This window comes from Lepidochelys olivacea (genome assembly GCF_965140295.1).
Source record: "Lepidochelys olivacea isolate rLepOli2 genome assembly, chromosome: 11".
NCBI classification, from domain to species: Eukaryota; Metazoa; Chordata; order Testudines; family Cheloniidae; genus Lepidochelys; species Lepidochelys olivacea.
The window spans coordinates 50,018,201-50,037,346 of record NC_140421.1 but is presented as its reverse complement, the minus strand read 5'-3'; the positions used below and the strand labels follow the sequence as shown (position 1 = coordinate 50,037,346).

General features: G+C 42.1%; 1 protein-coding gene across 1 annotated transcript in view; it reads left to right on the top strand.

Annotated features, from left to right (window-relative positions):
* Window positions 1–4,666: 4,666 nt before the first annotated feature.
* The window catches only part of LOC311528171 (uncharacterized protein), a gene marked incomplete at its 3' end in the record, with an annotated part of 70,105 nt that continues 55,625 nt past the window's right edge, over window positions 4,667–19,146 (top strand). The window contains exons 1-3 of the mRNA XM_084642867.1: window positions 4,667–6,055; window positions 6,508–6,774; window positions 6,869–7,008. Coding sequence (XP_084498993.1) covers window positions 6,984–7,008 — 25 coding nt within the window. The 5' untranslated portion in view covers window positions 4,667–6,055; window positions 6,508–6,774; window positions 6,869–6,983. The remainder of the gene's footprint in view (window positions 6,056–6,507; window positions 6,775–6,868; window positions 7,009–19,146) is intronic.

Below are 19,146 nucleotides of genomic sequence, written 5' to 3'. Positions count from 1 at the left end.
GCAGGATCAGGGCTTCTGTGTGTAGCTCAATAACAATCTATCTTTCATTCTTTGCCTCCCAGTTTCAAGTGAAATATTTAGGTGGAATTTTCCAAGGAGCCTAAGGAATTGTGTCCAAATCCCAAGGAAAAAAAATCAAAGGTATTTAGGTACTTAGCTTCCATTTGTGTCTTTGAAAAATCTCCTTTATTTCTCATATGAAATAAAGAATCACTGAAACAAGAAAAAAATTGAAAGTCATCAAGTGGCACACAGAAGAGGGTCAGTATTATTCACATTCATTTTCACAATACCATATGGAATCTCTTGGTTTACAGTGACCGCTAGAAACACTAGAAAGCAGATTGTCATCAGCTATCATTTGTACGGCTCTCTTTTTCTCTGCAAGGAAGGATAGTGGCTTCCAGGACTCTTGTCTGGTAAGATTCAGATATAGTCAGGCTTTAAGAAGGCTGTCACATCTGGCATTTTTCTCCATTTCCAGTTGTCATTGCTGTACACTGTACTCAGCGTATCTGTATCAGAGTGCAATATACATCGTATACTTCCCCGTTGCTGCTTCTTCCTACTAAGGTCAACTTGGACTCTAGAGTTTTTTAAAAAAGTGGTATATAAAGCTAGTTTGTGGGACTTCTTAAGTGAAGCACGCCTAAAGCAGTGTAACTTGCCTACATTAGCGTCAGAAAATAGTTGTGCTGTCTGAGGGCAGTTGCCTTTTCTATGTATGTTTTTTTTTTTAAAGTTGTCTCAGCTGTGCACACCAATTTTTGGCCTTAGGGAAGTCTGTTTTAAGCCCCTAGAATATTGAATGCAAATTCTGGTTTTAATGAAATATCAGTCAATACTACTAATTATACTGTGCACAGTTCCTGGTTCATATTCACTCCTGTCCTGTTTTTAGATAGAATAAATGAGTTTGCCAACTGGAAATCAAACTGGTGAGGATGCATACATTATTGTCAATATAAACAAAGCCAGTATGGAACATTGTCTTCCTCTTTTTGTTTTATTTATATCAATACAACATATAGCACAGCGGTGGGCAGGGAGGGGGAATTTTATATAATACTAGGGCAGACATGTACTTATTCCAAGTGCATCCTGCTCTCTTCTGCCACTTTATTAGGTTCAGGCTTCAGCAGCTTTGAAATCCTCTAAAAAGATATGTGCAACAATTGTAACACTGAGTGAAAACAATTTTTCTACATAATTCAAAAGCGGCAAAAGGGGTTTTGCTCCAACTTTCCCCAAAACATTCATCTGCAGACAGAGACCTATTTTGGAAAATTTTAGCCCCAAAAGTGAATGTTTTGGAAAGATCTGAGGATGGGGAATTATAATGGAAAGTCATTTTCAACCATAACTAATGCTTGTTCCTGGCCACTGGTTCAAGTTTTTAGACTACGTCCCTTTGCCCATCACAAATGTTTGGAGGATACATTTATGTACTGTTTAAGCAATTCTAGAACTTGTTTCAGGTGTTAACCTTTTTATTGCAGAGTCAGTCAGAGCCACCTCTGGAATCAGTATTACATTTTAGTGTTGCCATCCCTGTGTTTAGAGCTGTATCTCTTGTTGGCCTTTGGAGCCCAAGGAAGATGAATGATGAGTCATTTTTCTTTTTCCAATTCTCCATGGAACTCTCTTTCTGAAAGAAAGAATGTGCAACCCTTTAAAAACTTAAGAGCAAACATCAGCTGAAATAAATGGATGTCTTATTTCATTGCTGTAGATTTTGTAATGTAGAATAAGCAGCTGAGGTTTAGCTAACGGCTTGAAAGGTAATGAAAGTGATTATTTTTTATATCTTCAATTGATGAACATCAGATAACTCTAAACCTACATTCCCTGAAGGTCCTTGAGATGAGAAGTGAGATGATAAAGAATGGACTGAAGGAAAAGCTATTGAAATGCTGACCTCTTTGCTGCACGCCTGAAAACATAAGCAGGGAAGAAGAGGAGTCAGCAATACTAGCAATAAACTTATTCTATTATCCTATACTTAGCTTGTTAGCACACTGACTTCCCTGACTCAGGTAGACTAACAAGCAAACAATATATGGAATGGCAATATTTTATTGGTATATTAAAGATTTCTAGCTATTCGCATAGGATCTTAATCTCAAATGGATAAAAATGCTCACAGTCTCTTAGAATCAAGGATAAGTCAAAGGGAAGCTATGCTTATGACAAAGTAACCATGATTGTTTATCAGCAGCCTTAAAGTATGTCACAATCTGAGGGGGTGGGGGCAGTAGAGTGGGAGAAGCCTCAAAATTACTAACTGAATGCCTCAGAAATCTGTCAAGAGGCAAGATCTGCTTGCTGGAGAAAAATCATGAACAGCCTGACATCTTTACCTTGTTACTTCCTACAAGGAGAAAAAGGAATAGTGCAACGTGGGGGAGTAAATTACATTTGAATCTCATTATTTCCACCTCTACAGAGTAGAATTTTTTTAAAGGAAAAAAGGTTTTGGGGAATTATCTGATTGTGCTATGAAAATTCATGTGCTTTTAATGAATCAAGTGGTAAGGTGGACACAGCGCTACACAAAGTGATTTTGACTCAAAAGCTGCCTTTCCATAGGAAAGGTATGGGACAGAAATAAAGGGCTTGTCTACACTTACTGAAGGATTGATGCTGCGGCGATCGATGCATCGGTGATCGATTTAGTGGGTCTTCACTCGACCCGCTAAATCGACCGCCGATCGTCTCCAGTCGATTCCTGTACTCCACTGATCGAGAAGAGTAAGAGCAGTCAATGGGAAAGTGTCTTCCGTTGACATCGCATAGTGTGAACCCCGCGGTAAGTAGATCGAAGCTATGTTGATTTGAGTTACGCTATTCACATAACTCAACTTGCGTAGCTTAGATCAATTTTTCCCTTTAGTGTAGACAAGGCTATAGATGTGTGCAATGCTGTGTCTACTCTTTCATTTGGGCGCTAAATCAGTGGTTTTCCTATTGTATTGCTGGTTGGTTTTCTTAGGTTTTTGGGTGATGTGCTCAACCTAATTTTGACTTCTTATGTGTCGTAGGTATTATTTACCACTGAAATATGACTACTCAGTAGTAAGTGTAATAGAAGGTTGTTTGCTTTTGTTGTTTTGTTTTTTAATGAAAATTTACCCTTGCAGTGTTTTACAAGCCACACATCATTATTTATTTTTGTATTGTGGTTGTACTGTCATTAGGAGCCTGTCATAAGGTCACTACGCTTACCCCTGAGTGCCCCCTCCTGATCGCTGGCCTGCTCCTTTCCAATCAAGATACAATTCAGGGTCCTCTTTTCCCAACTTTGCCTTTTTATTTTCTCTGTCGGGTTATTAGATACAGAACATTTTCTGCCCAATTTGGGCTTCGTACAGCTTTATACTTTATAATAAACAAAAAGCCTTTTATTCTACCTGGGCTTCTCTTAACCACAAGATCATCCTGCCTCCCATATTGTCCCCCAAACTATTCAGAACAAAAGATCATTAACCATTAACTTTGCTTAACCCGACACTAATTTCTTCAAGGAGAGCCAGTGCATGAGATTTTTGAGGAGATTTAACACTGTGGAAAGCTTGAAGGACCTATGTGGTTTTGACAATGTGGTTTTTGAACTACAGAGACATAGCAATAATTAGACAAGGTCAGAATTTCAAATTTAGGTAATTTTTTTAAAAATGACCAACAGTAACTCAAAAAAGTATAATTAATTTTCTTTAGGGTTTCAGAAACATGCCCTTTGTCTTCATGAGTAAACATGGCAATTTTCATGCAAATTTCCCAGAAGTTAGAGGGAACTACAAAGAGCTGTATAATAGAGGATAGTTCCAATCCTAACTACCTCTTCTCCATTATGACTTTTGGCTTTGTGAACTACAACACTCTGAACTAATGGTGGACAGTAGGTTGGTTGAATGGTAGGTTGAAGGGCAGTCAGGAAAATTTTATTCATTTCTAGAAATAAAAAAAACACAGTCACATGATTCTGAACCATAAGACCATGCATGTGGGTAGCGCATGTAACATTTTATTAATACGACTCTTGGCCTCCTTCCTCCATTTTCATATTGCCTGTTACAGTCTTATTTCGTTAGTTTGTGTGCTCTTTGAGGCCCGGACCATATTTTTCTGTACAGTGACTAATACAACAATCAGATTAAATTGTGCAAAGTCATATGATTGAAATAACGTACTGTGAGACACTGAAGAGAAAATGAAGTAAGGCTATACCAGCCTTCAAGTCCAGACCCTCCTGTCCCCCAGTACATACATATGCACTCCTGACAGTAAGACTGCAAGCCCGCTAACTGTTATGTGCATAACTCTTATGTCCATAAAGTTACACACATGTGAGTATTTGCAGGATCAGGGATTTAGTTGGTAAGGGACCTTGAAGAGGCTGAGAGAGGGGAAATGTTTTACTATCTTAACTTTAATAGGGCCTGCTCCTCAGTCAATAGGAGTTTTGCTTTTGTTTCCAGAAAGGACCAGGGCTGGGTCTTTAGATCTAGCAAAAAAAACCCCTCTCTTTTTTTAAAAGAAAACAAGGTAGGAGAAATGAAATTGAAAAGAAATGCACAGGAGGATTAAAGAAGGAAAAGAGGAGAAAATCAGAATTAGAAGATGTAGGAATGTACAGAACAACCTGAAATTGCTAGCCAAGATTTTTTTCTACCTTTTAATCTTCTGAAAGAGATTACTTTTCCTGTATTCCCCAAATTCTAATACATTAGGTCTGTGAGACACTATCATATCTGAAAATCTGGGATTCAGACCAAGAAGAGATTCATTGAGTGCTTTCTGCTGACCAGTGTAGTCATGATGTGCTGACTGCCAGATGTTAATCAATATATGACATCGGGCACCTCATTTAAACAAAAAAAGAGAGAAAAAAATGGGTAAGTAGCCTGGAGAGAAATGAAAATGTGAAAGAAGAAAAATGGGAAGGAAAGACCACAGAAATAGTTTAGCCCATATGGTATGTAACACTACACACCAATCTGTGGTGTCTGCAAGATACAAAAGGGTAAATCAAGGACAAGGATTTTTAATCACAACTCTGAATTCTCTTGTTACATTGTTGGATCAGAAGAGGCTTTAATTTTATTGTACTATTTGACTTTGTTCTTTTTAACTGGTTTATGGTTTTAGACATCCAGAGCCTAGTTCTGAAGCACATACTCTGCCCAAATGTCCATTGACTTGGAGTTAAGTGGGTGTGTGGCCTGAGCATGGAACGCAGGGCTGGAAGTGAAATGTTTCATTCATTCTGCTGTTTAATTTGTTTCTTGCAGAGAACGTTGGCATGAACTGTTTGAACTAATTTGAAGCAAGATTTCTAAATGGACACAAAATGAATATTACCGCAAGTAGTGGTAGGTCCTGCCACTTGGTATCGGGGCAAGATGAGGGTGAGGAAGTGAAACGTATGGTGCATGAGCATGTACAGTTGTTCCCTTGGTGCAGTTTGGAAGCGAACTGGCTGCAGGGCGCACAGATGGCTCAGGTTATGGAAGGGAGGGAGCCAGGGGGTTTGTGCAGCAGGAGCCCAGTGAAAAAGTCCAGAGGGCCTGAGGTAAGAGGGGAACACCCTCTCACAGGACCCACTCAAGGAAAACCTGGGAAGTGAGTAATAAGGCTCCTAGAGTATATGCGGGGGGGTCTGAAGGGTGGAGAACCCCAGGCACTGACCTAGTACTCGGGGATCTACCCAGTCCCCCTGGTTGTAGTCCAGGAGATCTCCGATTCTGGTGGTTTTTGCAGGACCAGCCTCTGGCGCACAGAGGGGGACTCTGCCACCTGCACACGAAAGTGGGGGTTGTGTAGCAGGGGCTCCGCAAGGAGGTCTGCTCCCTTGGTGGCAACCATGGACCTGGTCATTGATAGCAGCTTCCAGGTCTGGAGGAGATCCTGGTAGAAGACCATCAGCTCAGAGAAGTCTTGCGGAAGTCCTCTGAGATGGAGATAAAAGAGGAGCTGCTGGTCGTATGGGAGCCCGGCGGAGGAAGGCATGCGCCAACGTGATCCACGCCGGACTACCTGCACCATAAAGTTCAAGGTGGAAGGAGGGGAGGAAAGCAAAATGGGCAGCAAGGGGCATGCGGGGAAGGCAGCAAGGGGAAAGGGGGCAAACTGCTGCAGGAAGGCCAGTGGGCAAAGCAGAGGATGGGGGAGCCCACTGGCCAAACATAGCTGGGGAAGGGAGGGCACATGTGCCCACGTGCCCTGGCGTGACACAATCTATGCTTGCTGCTGCAATCAGTCCCAGTGATGAAAAAGGGTGAAGCAAACAGCTGTGTCGAGGGGCAAAGAGCAGATCCAGATGGTGAGTGCAGGTGGTGGAGGGGATGGCAGTGGTGGTGGTGGGGGGGGAGTAGATGAACTGGGGGAGGGCTCCACATGCTCCCCTTGCCCTCCACAACAGCACCACGAGAGGAGCAAGATGTAAAAGTCCAGCTAGAAACCCCCTCCACGGTGCCCTGTAACAGTCTTCCTCTTCCTCCTCGACAGCACCAGCAGCAGGCTCTGAAGCAGCAGTCACCAGCAAGCCAGCCAGGAGAGACCCCATGGATGGTAGCAGGAGCAGGGTTCTTCACTCCCCTCTGGAGGGTAGGCCAGCAGAGCCCTCCGAACAGCAGCAGCAACGGCCAGGCAGACCACCAGCCAGCAGGAGAGCCAGAGAGAACTGGCCAGACACTGTAGTGAGGCCAGGGTTAAGTATCACTCTCTGTGCCTGAGTGGGCAGAGCCAGGCCAGGCCTGGCCTTCATGCTTGAAGGTGAGAAGTTTGACAGGAAGTATTAAGAGGCAGGGCCTCCAAAGCAGTTGAAGGGAAGCCAGGGGAGGAAACAAATGACTCTTGCCTGCTGCAGGCCTCCGGCCCTGTACCAAACCGGGCAGCACTCTACCCCGAGAGGAAACAGAGTTTGGAGAGGAGCCGCTGAGTGTGCCAGAAGCCAAATACCCCAAGGAGATGTAGGACCCTGGATGCTGGAACCTTCCCCGGATCATGGTAGGAAGTAGCCCAAAGAAATCAGACTTTAGTCTGGTTTTCCTGTCAGTGCTCAGGTTGGTGTGTTTTGGTGGAGCTCTCTCAGTGGTGGAACTTTCTGCTACTGGCAGGGCTCTGGGCTGGGACCCAGTGGAATAGGATAGGCCTGGGTCTCCCTACCTGCTGCGGCCACGCCACCCCCACCCCCCTACCCCGGGGTGGCCGCCTACCCACCTTAAGTCAAGAGGCCTGCATTTGTCTGACGTCTACCTGAGTCAGGAGGTCAGGTAAAAGAATGCTTGTTTCTCTGCCCCACCCGGAAGGCCTGTTGTTCAGCCCTGCCTGAGGGCCTTAGCTCCCTAGACTGTTTACTGCCCATCCCTGCCCATGGGCTGACCCCATAGTGACCCAGTGAGGTGGAATGGCCTCTCACTGAGCTGGAGGGAGAGGGACGACCACCAACCCACTACAGCTAGATAAAAAGCACTAGTGAAGTCAGTAGAAACTAAAATTTCTTACAGACAATGACTCACTTATACTGCTCTATATACTATACACTTCAAGGAAAGTACAGTATTTATATTCCTATTGATTTATTTTATAATTATATGGTAAAAATGAGAAAGTAAGCAATTTTTCAGTAATAGTGTGCTGTGACACTTTTGTATTTTTATGCCTGATTTTGTAAGCAGGTAATTTAAGTGAGGTGAAATTTGGGGTATGCAAGACGGGGTGCATAGTCTGGAAAGGTTGAGAGCCACTGATGTAAATCTACCCTTGCCAGTTCAAGTATGTTGGTGTGTCACCCACATAAGACATGCTATTTGGTCAGACAGTTGCATTTAGAAGCTTCAGGTACAAGGGCCCATTTATAAGACACTGTATAAACCTGGTGGGAGACTGTCCCTGCTCTGAAGAACTTAAATTCTAGACAGACAAAAAGTAAGAGAAAAATACAAGATACAGGCAATAACTTAGGAATGGAGATATAGATGGGGTAAATTATTTAACCTAGGTTACATAGGAGGTCTGTAGTTGAGCTAGGAACTGAACCCAGCTATTCTGAGTTGGCGGCCAGTCCATTAACCACATGACCATCATCCCCAATGAAGTGCGAGAGCATGTCTGGACTTTAGAACCTAGATAACATTGGGAACAGAGATTTAAAGCCAACATTTTACCATTCTTGTTATTTGGGGGATATGGAGCATGTCATCATGAAGTTTCTGGATTTTAAATATACTGTAAGGGTTACCATTCAAAGAAAAAGTATGAAGAAAACCCTCTCTAAGAGCAAAAGATTTACATTGCAACTCTTCCATTAAAAAAAATACTAAAAAAAACCCCAACTGTTTATCAGCTTGTGGTGGCACTACTCCACCATCCCTGGGACCTGGCAATCAGTCTCCCAATCAGGAGCCCTTCCTTTACTCTGTCCTCAGGGTCTTCCAGCTCCTGGGATAGTGGTTTGCCTTTTCTCCCTGCTACCAGTCACAGGCTTAGCTGAGAGCTCTGCTCCCTCAGAGAGACATCTGCCTCCTTTCCTGGTCCAGCCTCAACTAAGTTGCAGGGCCATGCTTTTATACTTCCTGTCCTGCCTCTGCACTTCTTGCAGAGGGGGTCGGGCAGGAGGAGTTAACCCCCTTTGTACTAGAGGGAGGCCAGTCTACTTCACTACATGCAGGATATACATGAGAGCAAAATTTGGTTCTAGATATGCACTCAGGGACTGTCCTCATATGTTCATACAGCATCTAGCATGGTCCTGCTCACCTCAGTTACTTTGATCATTGCTTTTTAAAATATCTTATTTTTTAAAAATGAATCTGTATAATTTATTACTGAGGCTATGGCCACAAATACTGTGTAGTCTGAATTGTACTTTCACAATTTATTGTCTAATACTCCTGCTTTTGCTGAGCACATGTGGACCTAGCTGTCTTAATAGAAAATTATTGGGTAATTAATCAGCATATCCTGGTTCAGACAACTAGCTCCTGAAACTTATCATAATTCACCGCCATCAGCCAATACTTATAGACTTTAATTTCCTCATAATATTGTCTAGAACACATCAGCTAATATTGAGGGGTCTGACTGCATCTCTTTGAGCTAAACAACATATATTGGAGAGCTCTGCTCTGCACATTTCTCTTACCAATGTCATGATCTGGAGTGCAATCAGGAGCAGGCTTGTCAAAGTGAATAGCAATTTCAGACTTATGTTGTGAAAAGAATAACTCCCCACCAAGGCAAATCACATTAACCAGTGAACGCTGACAGCAGAGTGTGTGGAAATTCTCCCTCCCAACATAATTATTTTTAAATATCAAGTTTAAAATATAATTTTAAAGCAAGATAGGTTTAAAATATAGAAATAAGTACATTCCAGCACTCATTCCCCTTACTCAAGCTAACTCTAGCTGCTACTGCTGCTTTTTTGCTTTTGTTGTTCTTGATTGTAAGCGTATTTGAATTAGGAATTACATCAACAGGAAGTCAGTATTTTGGGGGGAAATTATTTACATGTGTTTATCTAAGCTAGATGTTGTTTCTATTTAGCCCCAAAACACCTTGGTGCTGACTCAATGATATATTTTAATTAGCTTCTTCAAGTTAGACTTTTTTTAAAATACAAAAATACTCCTTTAATTAATAATAGCAAATTAGTGATATTCTTGACATAGAAGTCCATGGAACTATATATCCACACACATTCATGTCTCTATGCACAAATTTTGAGAACATGTTGGGACAGGGCACTCCTAATAAAGGACCTCTAAACATCCACTAAAGTCAACAGGAGCCTTTCCTTGACTTCAAAGGACATTGGATCAGGGCAAAAGTGAAGCACACACACCATTTAATGTAAAGAAAATAAATTAGAAGCTTTGACTTCACCAGGGTTTCAACTGGGCCCATGGGCCACTGAGCTCCATGAGGTAGATCCATGCTACTACTACTTCGGTAGTTACCTTGCTTGAATTCTTTACCATAATCTGCAATATACACAGATGTAATGTGTGTTGCTATTCAAAAAACAGGAATAATAGTTTACAGAGACATAGATTTTTAAAGTTAGAAGGAGCAATTAGGATCACCTGGTTGGCTCTCCTGCATAACATAAGCCTCAGAATTTCATCAAGTGATTCCTACATCAGGCCCTTGGGGATAGCATTCCATTAGGATCCATGTGAGAGAATAGGATGGACCCCTGTGTGACACTGCACCCCATATTCTTAATAATTGTATGATTATGATGTAATTATGATGCAATTTGTACAAGATGGGTCATGTGAGGTGTCCTTGGAAAAGTTATGATTTGCTGAATATGATTATCCTCTTTGTTGCATATATAATTTTTTGTATCTAAAGTTATGAATATTTGCTATGTATCTGTATTTCAAATGTGGTGACACTCACTAGGCAAAATACTTCCAGCCTAGAAAGCTGGTGGGTAAGGGCCTATTCAGGATAAAGGGCCATTAGGAAAAACAATAGGCCTGAGGAGAAACTCTTCTCACACCTGGTGAGCTTTCCTGAGAATGCTCCAGACAGCCTGTAAGTAATGGCTGCTATGACTCTGCAAGGGCATGTGACCAGACCACATGACTCTGGACTCCATTTTGGGTACCTGTATTTTTCCACAAACTGGGCTGGGAACTGTTTTTGGAACAAAGTGTTCCCGCCATATGGAAAAGCTATGTAAGGCAGGGAGTGACATCCTCTGTTCTTCACTCTCCCACAACTCACCACCTAAGAGACGCTCCTAAGGAAAAGGACTTGGAACAGGGGTGGAGAGCCCGAGCTGAAAAGCAAGTGCAGCTTGTGTCTTGAGAATCTGCAAGCCTGCTTGTATCATCAGTCAGGGTGAGAAATTGCTAATTTATATCCAGTCTTTCTAGTATCTTAGACTTAGTTTGCGGTTTTGTTTATTTACTAGTTAATCTGTTTGCTATCACTTACATTGACTTAAAATCTATCTTTTGTAGTATGGCAGAGTGGACTAGGTCTGGAGGCCCCCTGCTCGTGGCCCTGCATCACCCTGCCCCGGAATAGAGCAGAGAGAAGTCGTCTAGGAAGCCTAGAGTGGCTGCAGAGGAGTGGCCAATTAGAGGGGCTGATGGAGCAGCCAATCTGGGGCCAGAAGAGCCAGAGCAGAGAAGTCAGTTGCTGTGTGGAGCTCAAGGAGTAAAGATTCGGTGTCCGGAAGACCAGTAGTACCATGGACAGGTCACTGTGGAGCTCTCACTGCAGACAGGACAGAAACCCAGGGAAGGCTGCTGAAGACTGGGTGCTGGCTGGCAGGAAGAGCAGCAGGACCAGCAGAAGGCAAGTGTGGGCAGGCTGAAGCCCAGGGAGACTCAGTCCAGAACCTGGCCAGGCCAGTGAGGGTACCAAGATGGGTCCTGCTGGTCTGGTTGAAGACTGAGCCCAGGGAGGCCTGCTGAAACACCACCAGCTACAGGTACCGAGATGGGCCCCAGCAGGGTAGTTGAAGAAAGCAGTGTCTCTGGGAGAAACCTTAGAGCTATGGCCCAACACCAGGGCCAAGATAAGAACTTGGACTGTATACTCCAAAAGGGGGGAACAGTATATGTGGCTCTGCTAGAGGGCTGAGTTGCTGAAGACCCGCTAAGAGAACCATCAGCCGGGGGAATGCTCGCGAGAGGTGGGTGCCACCCTGATATAAGAACTAAAACCAAAAGCAGGTCCACACCCAACCAACCAAAGGGGGCTGCCCATGAGAGGTGAGTGCTGCCCCCCAAAAAGACTGTAATTGCAGGTATATTGGCCAGAGAAAAGGGGTGCGCATGAGAGGTGGGTGCTGACCCCGTTACATGTAGTTAATAAACTTGTTTTATGTTTTAATCTAAACCACTGTGCCTTTGACTGAAGTGTCTGGGGAAAATCTCAGCTTGGTTTAACACAGGTGTATTGTGCATATTCCTCTTCACATTGAGGGAGGGGTGGACATATTAATGAGCTTATACTGTACAGGTCCCTGTGCAGTTCAAGACAGTATAATTTTGGGTTTATACTCCAGAGGGGAGTGCATGTCTGGGGAGCTGGGAAGCTGGCTTGTGTCTGCTGTTTGCACTCGGGTAGACCAGTTTGTGTGAGTGGTGCCACCTGCTGTCGTGTTGGGTGATAACAGGGTCTGGGTGAGACAGGCTCTGTCCCCAACCTAGTTGTGTGTCTTAGAGGAGTACCATGGTTCCCACAGCTCCCGGACTGCGCTCCAAGGGTGACAACCCTCACAGCCTGACATGCTGATTTTCTCCCAGCTCACACAAAAAGAAGTGGTGAATTGCCCCTTTTACAGCAATGTCTACCCCTCTGGACTCAACCTAAAGACAATTTTCTGTGGGTCCAGGAGTCTTTGTGTGGGAGCATGTTTGGGGAGGGTGAGCTTGTGTGGATGTACATCATCGTAAATCTGCCCAAAAGTTAACATAGCTAGTGGCTGCACTGAGCCCCTTCAAAGCTGGGGACCCACCTTGATATGGTGCTTCAGAACCATCTGCTGGCAGGGGAAGCATTGTCAGTCTGACCCCAAAGGCTTTGTGCTGCTAGGAAGCAGAGGGTCTGGTTGCAGACACACAGGACCTTGCCTATGCAGCTAGCCCATTCCTCTAACTAGCCCCCTGGAATCCTGGGCTTTGGTGTCAAGCTTCTCTCTGTTCTACAAGGAGGAAAGGCAAACCCTGCCTTCCTTCCCATCCACTGACAATGACTGTGAATTCATGTATATTCTTTCTTTGTATACTTTCAAAAGGTCTTTTTTGTGGGGAAGATAGGATATGACAAAACATCTATGAGAATTTGTCAAACACAGATCCACATTTTACATTGCTAGATCAGCAGTCAGATGTTATTTACACAGATCACTATTGAGTGTCATGGTGCAATGTGGCCTGTCATGTAACATGTTTCAGAGCACAAGTGGGCTTTCAGCATTCAAATAACTGGGTCACTGGACATTTCTCAAGAGCCATCAATTTTAAATTTGTGCAGAGGAGAATATGAGAAAGAAAAAGGAGACTTCATCTTGGAGTTCCTTATACTCTTACCATTTTGAACACAGAACTCCTGGTTCCTTCTATGGGAGCTTTGTGCAAAGATCAAAGGTTGAGCGTGGTTCTTATTTTTTAGTTGCATATGCACAGCAGGACTTTTCGTATCTTTGTTTCGTCACAAAGCAAGTTAATCAAATTGCACATAGACAGTACTAAGCAATTTGAAAATATAGCTTAGATTTAATGTCCTTCTAAAAGAGATTAACTAGCTAGGAGTTGTTACAGATTCTAGTTGGTGAGCTTCCAATAAACAGAGATGTCTTTCCTGAAGAAAAACAGACTTTTGTGGGAAAGATGCTTAGCTATTTACTTCAGAAACCCAACAGAAAGTAAAGTCCCTTCATAAAGGCCCTTTTTTGTTTGGGGGTATTTATTCAAAAAAGGTTCATCTAGAAAGCATATAAATTAAGGTAGATGCATTTGTGGTACCTCATCAAGAAATGGAGAATAATCTACTCTAAGCCATAATAACTTTCTTCAGCTGCTGCCCTCATTATATACGTTGTTGAAAATTAGATGCAGCCATCCTACCTTCCTCTCTTGAGGGAACTCCTCTGAACCCTAACTTCCCACATGTTGCTTCCCCTATTCATTAGGGAAGTTGGCACACAGGGACACCATGATTACAAGGTCTCCCCATCCTTTGGGGTTCCAAAGGTTCTGTGCTGCCTATCACAATACTGTATGCTAGAAATGTATTTTAAATTGCATATACATTTTTAAACAATCCTATGACAAATTTCATATTGCTTTACAACATAGTGGTGTCTTCCCTGAATGTTCACATTCAGTTTTTGATGAAGACTATTGTCTAGTATTTGGCATTCAGTCTAACACCAAAAAAGTAAATTCTTCATAACCCTGTTCGGCTCCCTCTTTCATTATATTCTATGCAGTTACACAACTGGACATAGGTGTATGTGATGCTACCCAGGGTTGTGAGGCATCTCACCATCACCTGCCTGAAACCATCAGTGCTCTGGCAACACAAATGCTACCTTCCAGGCTTCGTGGTTTCTGCGTACGTTAGCGATAGGTACACACACTAAGCCCCAAGTCTTCTAGGCATCCCCATGGAGTGCTCAGCTCTTGTTCCACTGAATACTCACAGAATTCTCTTAGATCTGCTGTTCTCAAAGGAATAGTACACACCAGCTTGTAAGATTCAACTCAGGATCACCACTCAACACACAGCACTTAGATATATTTTAGAGTGAAAACTAGAACAAGTTTATTTTCAAAGGACAGAGATTGAACTGATAGAGAATGGAACTGGAAACAAATGGTTACATATAAAAACAGAATCATAACATGCTTCCTAGGGCCTAAACTTAACCAACTAGGCATTCCCCTGTCTTCTACAAGGTAGCATAACCTAAGTCCTTTCCTCAGCGTTTTCAACCAGTTTGGCTAAGATCCCTTCTCACAAGATCAAGCCTGCAGGTGGCTTGTCCTCCAAGATTGAAATAACAGCTGGGGGTTCATCTGCACCCTGATATAGTTTCAAAAGTTCATTGTCTTACACCTTAACAGGATAACTCCTGCGGTTTTTGTTTTTTCCTTCCAGCCTCTGCAGTTTGCTCAGATTGTAAATGGACACTCCTTGTGAAGCATACAATACTTAATTTGCACATGACCAGCCAGAGAGAGATCAGCATGCCTTCCCCCCTGCCTGACAGGAGTAGGTGGATCACGTTTTAGTGACTTCTTTTAACTCACAGACTAAAGAACATAATTTTTAGTATATATACACATAAAACTCTTCACATAATTTCTGTGCTTACATCTCACAGTTATTACGACTGATATGACATTCTTTGGTGGATAAGTAGGTAGATATGCCAGACCCAGAGGATTTCTGTAACCCTTAAGTATCCCTGTGCCCTCCTCCAGTTGGCATCAAAAGATCCTTGGGTCCTGGTGTACAAGGGAGCCCTGCTTGGAGACTTATGAATGCACAATAGAAATGTTCTAGGAATGTTTGTTTCACTTGTGTGGGTTTCTCCTCTGTGCTGGCAGTCTGGATGCGCTCTGCAGATCACCGGTGGCTGTGAGTTCTTCTTCAGTGTATACTCTAACAAAACTCCCACTGTATCTCTGATCATTTTCATGAGTACATCTACAGGGCCAAAATCTGAAGTAATTATCAGTTTCTAGTAAGGGCCAGATCTTCAAAGGTATTTAGGCACCTCGCTTCAACTGACTTCAATGGGAAGTAGGCACCTAAATGTCTGTGGGGATCTGGGCCTAAATCCTAGCTCAGGCAAACTCCCATTGAAATCAAAGGTGATCAGTGCAGCTGCTTCCTGCATAATGGTGAAGCGCACTCAACTGAAACAACAGGTGGGCCTACCATCCTAAAAAGTTTCAGCTGAACCTCAGTCTTCAAGCTCAGCCCCTCTGTATGCCTGTGCCTCATAGTAAGTGAAGTCTATTAACAAGCAGCTTTCTCTGTCAGGTATTTCTTTTCTGTAAAATCAATAAATTAGCTGATGAGATAGTAGCTTTCCTGAGCAATAATGGAGTGAAAACTGATAAGGACTTCAGGATTTTTCATGTAACCAGTCAGGTTGCTGTGTAGCAGGTGTTATATTGGGATGATAGGAACTTTTTCTGGATGATAATATAAAAAAATTGAGAACCATTGACAGAAGATTCATACCACAATACAGAGATTTTGTATCTGTCTGTTATATTAATATCATGTCAATGCGATGTCTTTTTTGTGTTACTCTGACTGCACTATGAAAACAGCATCCTGTTTGCTTTAATCCTTTCTTTCCAGGACACATTTGCTCCAGAGATAATTCAGCAAATGTAACATTTCATGTTACATTTTACAATTGGCTTTTCTTTTGTTGCTTGGGGTCTGTGCCAAGAGCAAGTAGAAAAAAATCAAGGGCTTTGATTTGTATTGTGCATGTTCATCTAACCTTGCAGCAGTCTTTTCATATTGTTAATATACTTGAAACAAGTCAGAGATTCAGCTAATACAATTGCATGTCTTCCTCTCAGATGACTTTATTAGTTCCTGCTGCTTACCATTTGGCAAATGACTCAATTGAAAAATGTATTGTATGCTTTCTTATAGAATGAGAGCAATAAAACAAGCATAATGAACTATTAAAAGGAAGGCATTCGAACTTAGCCTTGTTTAATAATGACACAATTTTGTTCCCCCCTTCCCTCTAGAATGAGTTTTACATCTATTAACTGTTTCATTTTTATGCTCTGATGGCTAGCAGCTCACTTCTGGACTAGAAAGTTTCCCCATCATATAGTATGTGGGAGCTTGCTAAAACAATAACAAAAGAATATATTCCTAAAGAGCATAGCTTTGCCTCCTTACCTAACTTATAAGGTACAAAAACAGCTTCCCTATTAGCCAAATGCTTCTTCTTCATCACATGGAGGGCCCTTCCTACAGCAGAGCAGCTGAGGGTAGGCTGCAAAGGGAGATGCAGCCATGGGATTCCATTCCACTGCAGTTCAGAGTGAGAAGGGTGAGGTGTAGAAGGCCCAATGGGAAGTTTTCAGGGGAGCTGCCACTACGTACACCCAACAGCCTAAACACTTCCAACAGGCATGTGTAAGGAAATAAGAGGCTACTGCAGAGCAGGAGGCTTTGGTAGTAGCAGTGAAGTGACATTGTAGGCTCCCAAGGCCATCAGTTGCCTCAATGCAGATATCTTAAGATCTACAGGAGGTCACCAGGAGGAGGGCCTTGGTGAGAGGAGAGAGTGGATCCAGGGGACATTTCTTCCATGTTAGTCACCTCGCATCATGCAGGAGACCCAGGGAGTGAGCAACCCTATTCCCCAGCCACCACCTACACCTACTTAATCAGACTTTAAATCAACTAAAATTTGGCCTTATGAACTAGATCTCGTGTGGGAAACTCCATTACATTAGGTTTTATTGTTTTTACCAGTGATAATTATTCAACTTTTTGTGGATTTGACTGGGAGGCAAAATCAGGCTTATAAGCAAAACACTGTTGTAATAACTCTGGAGTGGCTGCCGCCATTCCATAGTCATGCTAATATTATGAAAGAGCAGGAACACTGACTTCCCTTTACATAACCAATAGAAACCTAGCCAAAATGCACTTGAATGAACAACAAAGCTGGGTGAATAGCTGCTTTTTCAGTTCACTGGCTGTGCTGAAAAATAATAATAACACAACTATAGGTTTAAATCAAACTGTATCTGAAAACTTAATTTTTTTTATTTTTTTTTGGTGAATTGAAAAAGTTTATTTCAGGTCAAATGAAACAGCAGTATTTTGTTTCCAGGCATATTTAAAAGATTATCTGAATTTGGGTCTCCGCCTCCCAGCTGAGTGCCCTAACCACAAAGTCATTCTCAGCGCTTGTCTAAACTACTGGCCGGATTGAGGGGCAGCGATCGATCCAGCAGGGGTCGATCTATCGTGTCTAGTATAGTCGCAATAAATCAACAGCCGATCGCTCTAGCGTTGAGTCCGGTACTCCACCTCAACGAGAAGCGCAAGGGGAATTGACAGGAGAGTGTCTCCCGTTGACACACTGCAGTGAAGACACTGCAGTAACTAGATCTAAATACATTGACTTCAGCTACATTATTCATGTAGCTGAAGTTGCATAACTTAGATTGATTTCCCCCTCGTGTAGTGTAGACCAGCCCTCATTTGCTCCTGCTGCCACCTCCCAGGTTTGTGAATTTAGCCCACAATTATTACTATTTTTTTGGCTGAAACTATTCGGCAAATTTGTGTCAAATTTTCAAATACCTTCGGGTCAACTGAAACTATAAGTCTGAAAATGTCACCCAGCTCTAATCGGCCATTCACTTTGGAAGAACACACGTTTGCTACCCTTGTCTCACAAGCAATTCATGCATCAACTTTTGCATGTCCCAAAGGATATGTAGTGTGTGCTCTCACTCTTTAATTGAATAGAAGGAGTAGAGAATGTTATCTGCCTTGGATATAAAAGTAGACACATATTGATTAGAAACAGTGGCAAAATGCTAATGCACAATTCTTCACATGTGCTGTTTAAAAAAATAGAATGTGACTGTACAATTTACAGAGTTGACGTACTGTCAGTTATAAATGGTTCAATAAACTTACAGTTACTATGGGATATTGAACCCCGATCCTGTTTGCCAATCATTAAACCACTGTTTAAGCATCAGATCAAGCATTTTTACCATCTTCAGGCTATTTGGAATTATAGAACAAGTGCCATTTTTGATGAAGAACAGTAAATAAGAAAAAAAATAGTTCTAAAATGTAAAAAACTTTGAACTGTTTTAGTCATCTACCTGTAAATAGGTTTCTCTGGCGTACTGTTGCTATATTTCTTCTAATTAAAAAGTGGCTCTGCAACTTAAAAAGGGTTTTAAACAATTTAATCATGCTTCGATTTTCATTAAGGTGTCCACTGGGAAATACACCAAGCATGTTACACTGAAAAAAATCAAGATGCAATATCTACTTATAGATTGGGCTTCTCTTTTTCTTGTGATATTTCACTGTAAACAGCTGATCAAAAGTGGAATGGTATTCTTGTTTTCAACCTTGTTAAAATGGGTTTGATTAAATTAAACCTGCAGCAAAATAATTGACTTTTAAAAATGTGATTACATAGAAATCTAGGCCACTTAAAAAACTGATACTACAGTATAATATTTAAAGGGAAACTGTCAAGATATAAATCACATATTGAAAAAAAATCTCAGATGACTACAACAGAAAATCTTTTCACAATCTAATTGACTTGTCTCCATTTTTGCTGCTGATTTCCTATGTTGCTTGTTCTTCAGCTTGGACACTAAAACTAAATGAAATGGTTTCACTTTCTGGGCCAGATCTTTGTCTGGTGCAGAGGTTGGCAGCCTTTCAGAAGTGGTGTGCCGAGTCTTTATTTATTCACTCTAATGTAAGGTTTTGTGTGCCAGTAATACATTTTAACGTTTTCAGAAGGTCTCTTTCTATAAGTCTTTAATATATAACTAAACTATTGTTGTACGTAAAGTAAATAAGGTTTTTAAAATGTTTAAGAAGCTTCATTTAAAATTAAATTAAAATGCAGAG